The sequence below is a fragment of the Delphinus delphis genome, chromosome 3, assembly GCF_949987515.2.
Source record: "Delphinus delphis chromosome 3, mDelDel1.2, whole genome shotgun sequence".
NCBI classification, from domain to species: Eukaryota; Metazoa; Chordata; class Mammalia; order Artiodactyla; family Delphinidae; genus Delphinus; species Delphinus delphis.
Window position 1 is genome coordinate 37,550,500 of NC_082685.1, and position 14,699 is coordinate 37,565,198.

General features: G+C 37.6%; 1 protein-coding gene across 3 annotated transcripts in view; it reads left to right on the plus strand.

The window, feature by feature from the left end:
• The window catches only part of RNF145 (ring finger protein 145), a 65,965-nt gene that overhangs the window by 11,768 nt on the left and 39,498 nt on the right, over positions 1-14,699 (plus strand). For all 3 annotated transcript variants that reach the window (XM_060008441.1, XM_060008443.1, XM_060008442.1), the window contains one exon: positions 3,865-3,973. In XM_060008441.1, the coding sequence (XP_059864424.1) occupies positions 3,865-3,973 (109 nt within the window). The remainder of the gene's footprint in view (positions 1-3,864; positions 3,974-14,699) is intronic.

The following is a 14,699-nucleotide window of genomic DNA, read 5'->3' on the forward strand; positions in this document are numbered from 1 at the left end:
GTAGTGTTCCTCCTCTTTGATGCCACGGTATCCAGTTCGTACCTCCACCATAGCACTTATTGTGCTGAATTCTAAGGGTCCATATGCTCATCTATCTTCCTAACTAGATTGTTAACTCCTTTAAGGTAGGATTGGGGTTGTCTGTTATCTCAGTATTCCCAGTACTGAGCTAGTGCCTGATGCTGAATAAATGAATTTCTAACTACCGTTAGATATCTCCACCTAAATATTCTACAGACACCTCAACTTATTACTGAACTCATCATCTTTACTTCAACTCAATCCTCTTCCTTCTTGTGTATTTCCTGTCTTAATAGCAAAGCCATCCTCTCAATTATCTAAGCTAAAAACATCAGAACCATCTTCACTTCCTTGTTCTCAACCACTCACCAGTAGATCACCACTAAGACCTATTTGAATATGTATCTCATAGCTGACCCTGCCAACTCTATATTCAAAGCTACTGTTTTATTCCATGTCCTCATTTTTTCCCCCACTGCTAAAATAATCCTTTAAATAGCAGAAATTTCTATATTTTGTTAGGAAGATTCATCAATGTTATTTTAAGCAGGTCATCATTTTTAAATACTGCCAGTCTTGCTTTTTAAATATGCATTACTGTTGGGTTAGCTTCATCATTATCAATTTAGTTTGTTGTGTTCTGTTTGGATAATCCTGTAGCATGAATAGTGATGCATATTTGCATCAGCAGTAGTTTTGTATTTTTCAAATAATTAGATTATGTATACAGTTGACCCTTGAACTGTGCAGGTCCACTTATATGTGGATTTTTTCAATAGATACGTACTACAGTACTACATGATCCACAGTTGGTTAAATCCGTGGGTGTGGAACTGTGGATACGGTGGGCCAACTGTAAAGTTACACTCAGGTTTTCTACTGAAGAGGAGGGGGAGGGGTTGGTGCTCCTAACCCCGGCATTGTTCAAGGATCAACTGTTTATTGTAGTTCAGATGATTTATTCCTACTGCTCTTATATCAGCATAAGTATTCATAATCTCTCAAAAATCTTCTTGTGTGATATATTTTATTATCACAGAATTATTTTTTCACTGGATTGTGAAAATGGGGGTATAGGTGAGCCATAGGGTTTTTGTTGTTTTTTGTTTTCTTACCTCACCAAAATGGTATCTAAAGGATCTGAGAACATTAGCCCAGGCTAAGCTCCTTATTATCATATTTTAGTCTTTATACTGAGGCTTTAGCCACCAGTTCTATCAGCATCATCTCCCAGTACCCTCCCAATACTCTTTCTGTTTACACCAGAATTTAGTCTAGCCTATAGAATTTACTGTCTCCTGAAAATATCCTTCGTGCTTTCATGGCTTTTGGACCTGCTGTGTTCTTTTTTCTTAGAATGTTTCCCCCTTTTCTTAGCCTAGTAAAGATCCTTTCATTCTTTGAGGTCCAGGTCAAACTTAATCACTTAACCATAGCCCTTCTAATTTTTGTTTAATAGAGCACCAGTAATGTATCATACTTTTGTTCTTGTTTGTTTTTTCACTAGACTGTGAATCTTTTTATTTTTTCTTTGGATTTTCCATGTCTAGGAATGCATATGGATCATACTTTACACATAATAATGTTGGTTGAATGACTGAATAATTGAAAGAATGAATGAAATGAGTATGTTCGATCTAGATGATCTAGAGTTCATTTTATGAGAGGTGCTGGAGAAGGGAAAGATAATATATGGAAAGGAAAATGATAGTTCATTAAAAGTCAAGAATTTAAGGAAACGTTTCATGCAATAGACTGATTAGAAAATCCTTCAGCCACAAACAGTAAAAATGCTTGCTAGATATAATAAATATCCTTTTAAATACTTCTAAGGTCCTGTGAGATAGGGATTAACATAATTATTTTGGGGAAATTATTTTAAGAAGTGAAAAGCAAATAGAAATATATATCTCTGGCTTCTGCTGGGTTGTTCTTGAAGTTAGGATGTGTGGGAAGTCTGTAGTCTCTAGCACCACTCCTGTTTGTTTAGCTTTAAGTATGATCGATTCAGCCTGAGCGAGACATTAGGTGCTAAGAAGGGACATCTGTGCCCTAATAAAGACTCATTCATAAGGGGAAAATAAACTAGGATCAGATTTTTGCAAGACATAGAATGTTACACTGAGAGGTTCAATACTTTTGAAGGTTTTAGAGCAAGAGGGTTGTGTCAATGAAAGTGATAGTTTTGGGAATATTACCCTGGTAACAAAGCATAGGATGGATAAGGATGGGAAGAGACAAAGAAAAATAGCAATTAGTATCAATAAATTATGACATTACAGAGCGGATTAAGATGGGGCATAGGGTCTGGAAAGGAGGGGTAACGTAAGAGATCTGTTGAGGAAGACTCAGTGGGACTGGGTGATAACAGGGGACTCAGGTTTGAGTCAGAGTGAATGGGATTTAGGAGAGTGAAAGAGGGTGAGGTGAGCTAGCTTGTTGAGGGAGGAGGATTTGTACTCATTGTATATGAGGACATTTAAGTGGAGTATATCTCAGGCATCATGAGCTACGAGATGTCTACTTAGAATAGGAAATGATTAAAGGTTTTTTGCTTATGTAGTGGGTTCTCAGAACTATCGTGTCATCTGGAATGGTATATTTGAAACAAGAAAATAGATTCTTTGAGCTAGATACTTTATATAGAGAATAGAAGTTGTTCAGGAACTAAATTTTCTATGTTCACTTGAGAGGGTGAAAAGAAAGTAGAGAGAAGGATTTAGAGAGTAAAAGGAAATCCACGTCACAGAGCCAGAGAATAAGTTTTTTGTTTTGTTTTTTTAAAAATGAAAGCTTATTTATTTATTTATGGCTGTGTTGGGTCTTCGTTTCTGTGCGAGGGCTTTCTCTAGTTTTGGCAAGCGGGGGCCACTCTTCATCGCGGTGAGTGGGCCTCTCACTGTCGCCGCCTCTCATGTTTCAGAGCACAAGCTCCAGACGCGCCGGCTCAGTAGTTGTGGCTCACAGGCCCAGTTGCTCCGCAGCATTTGGGATCTTCCCAGACCAGGGCTCGAACCCGTGTCCCCTGCTTTGGCAGGCAGATTCTCAACCACTGCGCCACCAGGGAAGCCCTAGAGAATAAGTTTTGAGGTCAGTTGCTTCAGATGCTGGGACAAGGATTAAACTTGAGTCTTAGATTTGTCAAGTAGGTAATTGTTGACTTTCAAGTTTCTTTAGAGAAAAGAAAAGGGGATTTGTAGAGGATCTAAGATTGTAAATGGTAAAGAGGGAATAATAGTTAGAAAATAGAGGCTTTGGTACAGATAATTTATAACATTTGTCAGTGGAATGAGAAAAATAGGTAACAGGAAAAGGAGAAATCTGTGGAGAGAAGTTTTTCTTTAAGACTAGGGAGAAGAGCCCTGCACATCCTTTGAAAAGAGAGGTGAGGATGGTGTCAGGGGAATGATTGAAGATATAGGAGGTAGAGGGTCCTTCGGAGTTGGAAAAATAAAATCTGAGTCACAGAAGGCGCAGTCATAGAGAGGGACAGTAAGACACTCAGTTCTTCTTGGACTAGAGAATGAGAGAAATGGCATAGAAGAAATAAGGAGACAAGGAAAGGTAGATGATGGAGTAATCCTCTTGTACCTTTGGGTGATATATATGATTATAAAGTAGAAAAATCTACAAAGGAAGTGAAAAATGCTTTATATTTTTAATAGAAAAATCCATACTGATTTTGCTGTCCTAAACTTGCTTTGGTAGTGAAGTAAAAAAGCTCAAAGTTGTTGAAACCTAATTGGGAAGTAATTTACTTCAAGCTCTTTTTATTATTGTAATTAACTGGAAGACTAAATTAGAATCGAATTTTATTTGTATTTCTCTTAACTTCTACTACAGGTTATATCTTAAGTGTTGTGCTACTAACCTTGCCCAGGCAGCATCTGGTTCAGCTTTACTTATATGTTTTGACTGCCCTGCTCCTCTATGCTGGACATCAAATCTCCAGGTAAGAATGTGAGCCATTTTTGAAATGTATGACTGAATTTAAAGTTTTCCTTTACCAGTAAAATACTTTTCATGAACACTGTTAAGAAACTGAGGCTTTGGTAGGTATCCAAAACAGATTTTTATTTTTGATACTTGTTTTCTAAATGAATATTATCATACAGGATTAATAGCTGGGGTTATGTCTCAAAATTTTTTTCTGCTTTTACAAACAGTCTTACTATGAAATGGACCTTAAGGGTATGTTTACAAAGATACCCATGAGCTTTTCTTTATTACCTGAGAAAAGAATATCCAAAGACAGGCTATAGGAACTATTTAACAATTATGGACTTCATTACTGTCATCATTTTAGGAAGTCGGTTTATGATGCATGAGTTATCAGCGTAAGGTGCAACCATGTATATAGTGGATGATTGATATAAATTATTTCATGAGGTTAATTGTATAGCTCAGAACTTCTGCCTCTTTAGAAGTATTGTCTGTTTGTCTTGGTCTGCTGGTCCTAAATTTTAAGACTCTGGTCTGCCAATGAATATGAGCTTCTTACTTTGAAACAATATTAAAATTGTTAATATTGTTAACAGTAAATGTAATGGGGTAGAATAAGTTTTGTGGGTACAATACTTCTTTTGTTTTGATTGAAATGTATAACTGTAACAAAATGTACTCCCAGTTCTAAGAAGAGTGGCAGTTACTTTGCATATATAACAAGATATAATTTTCTAGAGGTTTGAAACACAGATTTTGGTGTACGTTTGAAATTTAATCTTAGAAATAGCATTTTTGTATTACTAGAATTGAATGGTTGACTTTTAAAAAACCTTTTTCCCCCTGATTATAAAATTATACTGTTCGCTGTAGGCAGTTTTTGGGAAATATAGAAAATTTAAAGGCAGTAGCAATCACCTGAAATTATGCCACCCTGAGATAGACCTGTTAAGATTCTGTTATTTCCTTCCAGTTTTTTAATACCTTCTACTTTTCACCACTTCATTGGTGTCCCCCAAATATTTCCCAGAAACTCAGTCTTCTCAGATTCCTCTCCTCTGTTCCTATCTGGTTGATTTCCTCTGCTCAAAATGGTACCTGGAGGGTGGCATCTTACTCTTTAACTTCTGCGGCTATCCTTGCCCAGGTTATGTTCTTGGATGTCAGAATTGCAAAATATGGAGCTGCAAGAGCAGTGCTGCGTGTTTGTAATTGTCACAGTGTTTCAAATCAAGCTGCTTTACTCTCGGCTTTTCTAATTTCGTGTCACACAAGTATGTCCCTGTTTCTTAGCCTCCTTCACAGGACCAACTTGAGCCTTTTCCTGCAGCATCTTTCTCCATAGAGCCTAGACTAGGAGTCCAAGGGCCAGCACTGATTCAGACAACAGGATATCCTTCCCATTCCAGGACCACCAGCCCCAAACCCTGACACAGTCTGTTCCTGTGGCCTTACCCAGACACTTCTGAATCTCAGCTCAAGCTGGAGACACTAACCTATCTTAACTTATTCATTTTTAAATAAAAATGGTATCTACGGAGTATAATGCAGTAGTTAGAGTATGGGCTCCTTAGTCACCATTTTAGTGTGTAAAATGAGTGTTTGGGCACCTAAGAATGACATATCTTTTGGAAGAACGGATGGGGATTGGATAGGTTCAAATCCATGTTTCTCATTTACTGCTCTGTAACCTTAGTGTCACTTATCAGAAAGGTACATCCCAGTTTCTTCACCTGTAAAATGCTGATAATATTTTAAGGGGCTATTATAAAGATTCATTAAGATTAAGCATGTAGGGCTTCCCTGGTGGCGCAGTGGTTGAGAGTCCGCCTGCCGATGCAGGGGACATGGGTTCGTGCCCCGGTCTGGGAAGATCCCACATGTTGCGGAGCGGCTGGGCCCGCGAGCCATGGCCGCTGAGCCTGCGTGTCCGGAGCCTGTGCTCCACAACAGGAGAGGCCACAACAGTGAGAGGCCCGCATACCGCAAAAAAAAAATTTCTGACGCATCATAGTGCTCAGTGAATTTTAACTTCCTTATGTCTTGCTTTTATTATGCGGCGATGTTTTGTGAGCATTTTCCTGTGTTGTTAGTCTTTAAAAAATGATTTTTTTTCATGGCAGGGTATTCCATGGTATAGCTATATAATGCTAGCTTTTTAGAGTTGATAGGATTTTGATGATTAATCAAAGAAATCTGAAAGTTGAAGGTAGAGCTATTAAAATTGTTATTTTTATATGTTATTATAATTCCTGGTGAAAGAACAGTGAACCAGCACTTTCCCCTTATGTTTTTTTTGTTTCCATGAGGTTTAGTGATGTAGTGATGGCTAAAACCTTGTAGCTCTATTTTTATCTGCAGTATTATCATCCAGGCTTTTCTAGAGAGATCAAAATTCTGTTATGTAGGGATAAAGGGGACCCTAACAGTGTCAGAGATAAAGAAAGCCTTTTTCTAACCATTTTTCTTTGCCAATTTCAACGTTTTACTTTTAGTTTATAGGAATGTTTTTTCCAATATTTAAAGTTTGTTTTCATTATCAGAAAATTTATATTTATTTTAAACAGTAAAAAGAATTGTAATAAAATTTTACAGTGTGCAAAAATATTTCTTGTTTTTTATTTCATTTTGATCCTTCTTATAATCCTTTGAGATTTACAGATGAAAAAATTGAAATTGGCCAACATCTAGGAAGGCATGATCCCAGACTTTAACTTGAATCCAGGTTTTCGGATTCCTAGTTCTGTCCTGTTAGGGAAATAGCATGGTTAGTGGAAAGAAAATTAGTTTTACAATCAGTAGGATATGAAGTAGTTTCCCTACTTAGTAAATATGTTACCCTGGCAAGTTGATTCTTCGAAACTGTAAAGTAAGACAATGCCTATCTTATGGAGTTAGTTTTGATGTTAAACTAACAAATTTCAAGTTATGGAATATTTTAGTATTTCTCTTTTTAGTATAATTTACACTACATGGTACTATCTCAAAAAGATTAGCAAAGATGTGTTAATCCTTGAATTATTAATAAAATGTCACGTTTAATAAATTTTGTGTCTTGAAGGTGTCTCATTTATAGACTATTAAGGCTGAATTTTTTAGTTTAAAAAGCATAAAGGTTCATATTTCATGTGGCAGCTTCCTGAACAAGTATCTTTTTTAAAAAGTAACAGCTTTATTAAGATATAATTCACATTCCTGTTTCAAGTGTACAGCTCAGTGGTTTTGAATGTGTTCACAGAACTGTGTAAATCATCACCCCAAACAATTTTAGAACATTTTTATCACTCCAGAAAGGAACCCTGTATCCATCGGCAGTCACTTCCAATTTCCTACCAATCCCCTTCCCCTAGCCCTGTGCATGTCAGTCTTTTTTCTGTCTTTATGGATTGGCTTATTCTGGACATTTCGTATACATTGAATTGTATAGTATGTGATCCTTTGTGCCTAGCTTCTTTCACTTAGCATGTTTTCAAGGTTCATCCATGTTGTAGCATGTATCATTACTTCATTTTACTGTCCAGATCATATTTTGTTGTATGAATATAACACATTTTGTTTATCCATTCATCCATTGATGGACATTTGAGTTGTTTCTGCTACTTGGCTGATACGAATGAACATTTGTGGGTTTTGTGTAGGTGTCCTTTTTGTGTGGGGGGTGCATATACCTTGGAGTGGAATTGCTGGATCATATAGTATCTATGTTTAAACTTTTGGGGAACTACCAGACTATTTTCTAAAGTGGCTGCACTATTACATTTCCACCAGCAGTGTATGAGTGTTCCAGTTTCACCACATCCTTGCTAATACTTGTTGATATCTGTCTTTTTCAGTATAGCCATCATAGTAAGCGTGGAGAGATATTTCATTGAGCTTTTGATTTGCATTTCTCTGATGGCTAGTGATGTTGAGCATGTTTTCACGTGTTCATTAACCATTTGTAAGTTTTCCTTGGAGAAATGTTTATTCAGATCCTTTGCCCATTATTTAATTGGGTTGTCTTTTTTAAAAAATTGAGTTGTAGGAATTCTTTATATATTCTAGATACAAGTGCCTTCTCAGTTAAATGATTTGCAAATATTTTCCAGCAGTCACTCCAGTCTAGTTATATCAAGGTAGAGTGTAGTATGATCCTGAGAAGGAAAATCAATACTTGGATAATTTAAATAATTAATTTGATACGTCAAAAATTGGCTGTAGAAAAAGACATTTGCAAGTATTCCTTATATTGAAAGTTTCATAAACTCTTGAAAAGCTGGGTCTCTCTTTGCTTTAATTCATGTACAGGCGTACCTTGTTTTATTGGGGTTCGCTTTGATTTGCAGATATTGCAGTTTTTTTTACAAATTGAAGGTTTGTGGCAACCCTGCATCAAACAAGTCCATCAGTACCATTTTTCTTTCTTTATTTTTTTTTAAGAAGATGTTGGGGGTAGGAGTTTATTAATTAATTAATTTATTTTTGCTGTGTTGGGTCTTCGTTTCTGTGCGAGGGCTTTCTCTAGTTGCGGCAAGCGGAGGCCACTCTTCATCGCAGTGCGTGGGCCTCTCACTATTCGTGGCCTCTCTTGTTGTGGAGCACGGGCTCCAGACGCACAGGCTCAGTTAGTTGTGGCTCACGGGCCTAGTTGCTCCGTGGCATGTGGGATCCTCTCAGACCAGGGCTCGAGCCCATGTCCCCTGCATTAGCAGGCAGATTCTCAACCACTGCACCACCAGGGAAGCCCCAGTGCCAATTTTCTAACAGCATTTGCTCATGCTTCATGATTCTGTCACATTTTGGTAATTCTTGCAGTGTTTCAAACCTTTTCATTATTATATTTGTTATGGTGATCTATGATCAGTGACCTTTGATGTTACTATTGTAATTATTTTAGGTCACCACAAACTGCACCCGTATAAGATGGCAAACTTAAGAAAATGCTCTGTGTTCTGACTGCTCCACTGACTGACCTTTTCCCATCTCTCTCCCTCTTCTTGGTCCTCCCTATTCCCTGAGACACAATAATATTGAAATTAGGCCAGTTAATAACCCTACAGTGGTCTCTTAAGTGTTCAAGTAAAGGAAGCGTCATGTGTCTCACTTTAAATCAAAAGCTAGAAATTATTAAACTTAATGAGGAAGGCATGTCGAAAGCTGAGATAGGCTGAAAGCTAGGCCTCTTGTGCCAAACACTTAGCCCAGTTGTGAATATAAAGGAAGGGTTTTTGAGGGAAATTAAAGTGCTACTTCAGTGAACACATGAATGATAAGAAAGCTAAACAGCTTTATTGCTGATATGGAGAAAGTTTTAGTGGTCTGGAGAGAAGATCAAACCAGCCACAACATTCCCTTAAACCAAAGCCTAATCCAGAGCACGGCCCTAATTCTCTTCAATTCCCTGAAGGCTGAGAGAGGTGAGGAAGCTGCCCAAGAAAAGTTTGAGGCTAGCAGATGTTGGTTCATGAGGTTTAAGGAAAGAAACCATCTTCATCACATAAAAGTACAAGGTTAAGCAGCAAGTACTGATGTAGAAGCTGCAAAAAGTTATCCAGAAGATCTAGCTAAGATCATTAATGAAGGTGGCTACACTTAACAGATTTTCAGTGTAGACAACGCAGTGTTATATTTATAAGGAAGAAGATGCAGTCTAGAACTTTTATACCTAGAGAGGTCAGTGGCTTCAAAGCTTCAAGTGACAGGCTGACTCTATTAGGGGCTAATGCAGCTGGTGACTTTAAGTTGAAGCCGATGCTCATTGACCATTATGAAAACCCTAGGACCCTTAAGAATTATGCTAAAATCTACTCTGCCAGTGTTCTATAAATGGAATAACAAAACCTGGATGACAGCATGGTTTACTGAATATTTTAAGCCCACTGTTGAGACCTACTGCTCAGAAAAAGATTCCTTTCAAAATATTACTGATCATTGGCAATGCATTTGGTTGCCTAAGAGCTCTGTCAGAGATATATAACAAAATTGAATGTTTTCATGCCTGCTGATATAACATCCTTTCTGCAGCCCATGGATCAAGGAGTAATTTTGATTTTGATCTTCAAGACTTATTTAAGAAATATATTTCATAAGGCTGTAGCTGCTGAAGATAGTGATTCCTCTGATGGATCTGGGCAAAGTAAATTGAAAACCTTTTGGAAGGAATTCACCATTCTACATGCCAGTAAGAACATTTGTGATTCATGGGAAGAAGTCAAAATATCAACATTAACAAGAGTTTGGAGGATGATTCCAGCCTCATGGATGACTTTGAGGGATTTAAGTCTTCAGTGGATGTAGTCACTACAGCTGTGGTAGAAATAGCAAGATAACTAGAATTAGAAGTTGAGCCTACAGATGTGACTGAATTGCTGGAATCTAACAACAAAAACTGAAGCACTGTAGCTTCCTATGAATGAGCAAAGAAAGTGGTTTCTTGAGACGGAATCTACTCCTGGTGAAGATGCTGTGAAGAGTATTGAAATGACAACAAAGGATTTAGAATATTATATATTACATAAACTTAATTGATAAAGCAGCAACAGGGTTTGAGAGAATTGATTTTAATTTTGAAAGAAGTTCTACAGGCTTCCCTGGTGGCACAGTGGTTGGGAGTCCGCCTGCCGATGCAGGGGACGCGGGTTCGTGCCCCGGTCCGAGAGGATCCCGCATGCTGCGGAGCGGCTGGGCCCGTGAGCCATGGCCGCTGGGCCTGCGCGTCCGGAGCCTGTGCTCCGCAACAGGGGAGGCCGCGGCAGTGAGAGGTCCGCGTACCGAAAAAAAAAAAGTTCTACTGCCGGTAAAATGCTATCAAACAGCATTGCATGCTACAGAGAAATCCTTCATGAAAGGAAGACTCAGTGTGGAACACTTCATTCTTGTCTTTTTTTTTTTAACATCTTTATTGGAGTATAATTGCTTTACAATGTTGGGTTAGTTTCTGCTGTATAACAAAGTGAATCAGCTATACATATATGTGTATCCCCATATCCCCTCCCTCTTGCTCTCCCTCCCACCCTGCCAATCCCACCGCTCTAGGTGGTCACAAAGCACGGAGCTGGTCTCCCTGTGCTATGCGTCTGCTTCCCACTAGCTATCTATTTTACATTTGGTAGTGTATGTATGTCAGTGCTACTCTCTCACTTCATCCCAGCTTCCCCTTCCCCCACCCAGTGCCCTCAAGGCTGTTCTCTACATCTGCGTCTTTATTCCTGCCCTGCCATTAGATTGATCAGTAGCACTTTCTGAAATTCCATACATATGCGTTAGCATGCAGTATTTGTTTTTCTCTTTCTGACTTCATTCTGTGACAGATTCTAGGTCCATCCACCTCACTACAAATAACTCAATTTCATTTCATTTTATGGCTAAGTAATATTCCATTGTATATATGTGCCATGTCTTCTTTATCCAGTCATCTATTGATGGACACTTACGTTGCTTCCATGTCCTGGCTATTGTAAGTAGAGCTGCAGTGAACATTGTGGTACATGACTCTTTTTGAATTATGGTTTCTCAGGGTATATGCCCAGTAGTGGGATTGCTGGGTCATATGGTAGTTCTATTTTCAGTTTCTTCGGGAACCTCCATACTGTTCTCCATAGTGGCTGTATCAATTTACATTCCCACCAACAGTGCAAGAGGGTTCCCTTTTCTCCACACCTTCTCCAGCATTTATTGTTTGTAGATTTTTTAATGATGTCCATTCTTACTGGCATGAGGTGATACCTCATTGTAGTTTTGATTTGCATTTCTCTAATGATTAGTGATGTTGAGCATCCTTTCATGTGTTTGATGGCAATCTGTATATCTTTGGAGAAATGTCTGTTTAGGTCTTCTGCCCATTTTTGGATGGGATTGTTTGTTTTGTCGATATTGAGCTGCATGAGCGGCTTGTGTATTTTGGAGATTAACCCTTTGTCAGTTGCTTTGTTTGCAAATATTTTCTCTGATTCTGAGGGTTGTCTTTTCATCTTGTTTATGGTTTCCTTTGCTGTGCAAAAGCTTTAAAGTTTCATTAGGTCCCATTTATTTATTTTTGTTTTTATTTCCATTTCTCTAGGAGATGGGTCAAAAGGATCTTGCTGTGATTTATGTCATAGAATGTTCTGCCTATGTTTTCCTCTAAGAGTTTTATAGTGTCTGGCCTTACATTTAGGTCTTTCATCCATTTTGAATTTATTTTTGTGTATGGTGTTAGGGAGTCTTCTAATTTCATTCTTTTACATACAGGTGTCCAGTTTCCCAGTACCACTTATTGAAGAGATTGTCTTTTCTCCATTGTATATTCTTGCCTTCTTTATCAAAGATAAGGTGACCATATGTGTGTGGGTTTATTTCTGGGCTTTCTATCCTGTTGATCTATGTTTCTGTTTTTGTGCCAGTACTGTACTGTCTTGATTGCTGTAGCTTTGTAGTATAGTCTGAAGTCAGGGAGCCTGATTCCTCCAACTCCGTTTTTCTTTCTCAAGATTGCTTTGGCTGTTCGGGGTCTTTTGTGTTTCCATACAAATTGTGAAATTTTTTGTCCTAGTTCTGTGAAAAATGCTGTTGGTAGTTTGATAGGGATTGCATTGAATCTGTAGATTGCTTTGGGTGGTATAGTCATTTTCACAATGTAGATTCTTCCAATCCAAGAACATGGTATATCTCTCCATCTGTTTGTATCATCTTTAATTTCTTTCATCAGTGTCTTATAGTTTTCTGCATACAGGTCTTTTGTCTCCTTAGGTAGGTTTATTCGTAGGTATTTTATTCTTTTTGTTGCAGTGGTAAATGGGAGTGTTTCCTTAATTTCTCTTTCAGATTTTCCATCATTAGTGTATAGGAATACAAGAGATTTCTGTGCATTAATTTTGTATCCTGCTGCTTGACCAAATTTATTGATTAGCTCTAGTAGTTTTCTGGTTGCATCTTTAGGATTCTTTATGCATAGTATCATGTCGTCTGCAAACAGTGACAGTTTTACTTCTTTTCTGATTTGGATTCCTTTTATTTTTTTTTCTTCCCTGATTGCTGTGGCTAAAACTTCAAAAATTATGTTGAATAATAGTGGTGAGAGTGGGCAACCTTGTCTTGTTCCTTATCTTAGTGGAAACGGTTTCAGTTTTTCACCCTTGAGAACGATGTTGGCTGTGGGCTTGTCATATATGGCCTTTATTATGTTGAGGTAAGTTCCCTCTATGCCTACTTTCTGGAGAGTTTTTCTCGTAAATTGGTGTTGAATTTTTTCGAAAGCTTTTTCTGCATCTATTGAGATGACCATATAGTTTTTCTCCTTCAATTTGTTAATATGGTGTATCACATTGATTGATTTGCGTATATTGAAGAATCCTTGCATTCCTGGGGTAAACCCCACTTGATCATGGTGTATGATCCTTTTAATGTGCTGTTGGGCTCTGTTTGCTAGTATTTTGTTGAGGATTTTGGCATCGATGTTCATCAGTGATATTGGCCTGTAGTTTTCTTTTTTTGTGACGTGTTTGTCTGGTTTTGGTATTAGGGTGATGGTGGCCTTGCAGAATGAGTTTGGGAGTGTTCCTCCCTCTGCTATATTTTGGAAGAGTTTGAGAAAGATAGGTGTTAGCTCTTCTCTAAATGTTTGATAGAATTTGACTGTGAAGCCATCTGGTCCTGGGCTTTTGTTTGTTGGAAGATTTTTAATCACAGTCTCAGTTTTCAGTGCTTGTGATTGTTCTGTTTATATTTCCTGTTTCTTCCTGATTGATTCTCGGAAGGTTGTGCTTTTCTAAGAATTTGTCCATTTCTTCCAGGTTGTCCGTTTTATTGGCATAGAGTTGCTTGTAGTAATCTCTCATGATCCTTTGTATTTCTGCAGTGTCAGTTGTTACTTCTTTTTCATTTATAATTCTGTTGATTTGAGTCTTTCCCTTTTTTTCTTGATGAGTCTGGTTTCTCAATTTTGTTTATCTTCTCAAAGAACCAGCTTTTAGTTTTATTGATCTTTGCTATTGTTTCCTTCATCTCTTTTTCATTTATTTCTGATCTGGTTTTTATGGTTTCTTTCCTTCTGCTTTCTTTTTTGTTCTTCTTTCTCTAATTGCTTTAGCTGTAATGTTAGGTTGTTTATTTGAGATTTTTCTTGTTTCTTGAGGTAAGATTGTATTGCTATAAACTTCCCTCTTAGAACTGCTTTTGCTGCATCCCATAGGTGTTGGGTCATCGTGTTTTCAGTTTCATTTGTTTCTAGGTATTTTTTGATTTCCTCAGTGATCTCTTGGTTATTTAGTAGTGTATTGCTTAGCCTCCATGTGTTTGTATTTTTTACAGATTTTTTTTCCTGAAATTGATATTTAGTCTCACAGCTCTGTGGTCGGAAAAGATACCTGACACGATTTCAGTTTTCTTACATGTAGCAAGACTTGATTTGTGACCCAAGATGTGATCTGTCCTGGAGAATGTTCCATGACCACTTGAGAAGTGTATTCTGTTGTTTTTGGATAGAATGTCCTATAAATATCAATTAAGTCCATCTTATTTAATGTGTCATTTAACGCTTGTGTTTCCTTATTTATTTTGATTTTGGATGATCTGTCGTTTGGTGAAAGTGGGGTGTTAAAGTCCTCTACTATTATTGTGTTACTGTCAATTTCCCCTTTTATGGCTGTTAGCATTTGCCATATGTATTGAGGTGCTCCTCTGTTGAGTGCATATTTACAATTGTTATATCTTCTTCTTGGATCAATCTCTTGATCATTATGTAGTGTCCTTTTTCTCTTATAATCGTCTTTATTTTAAAG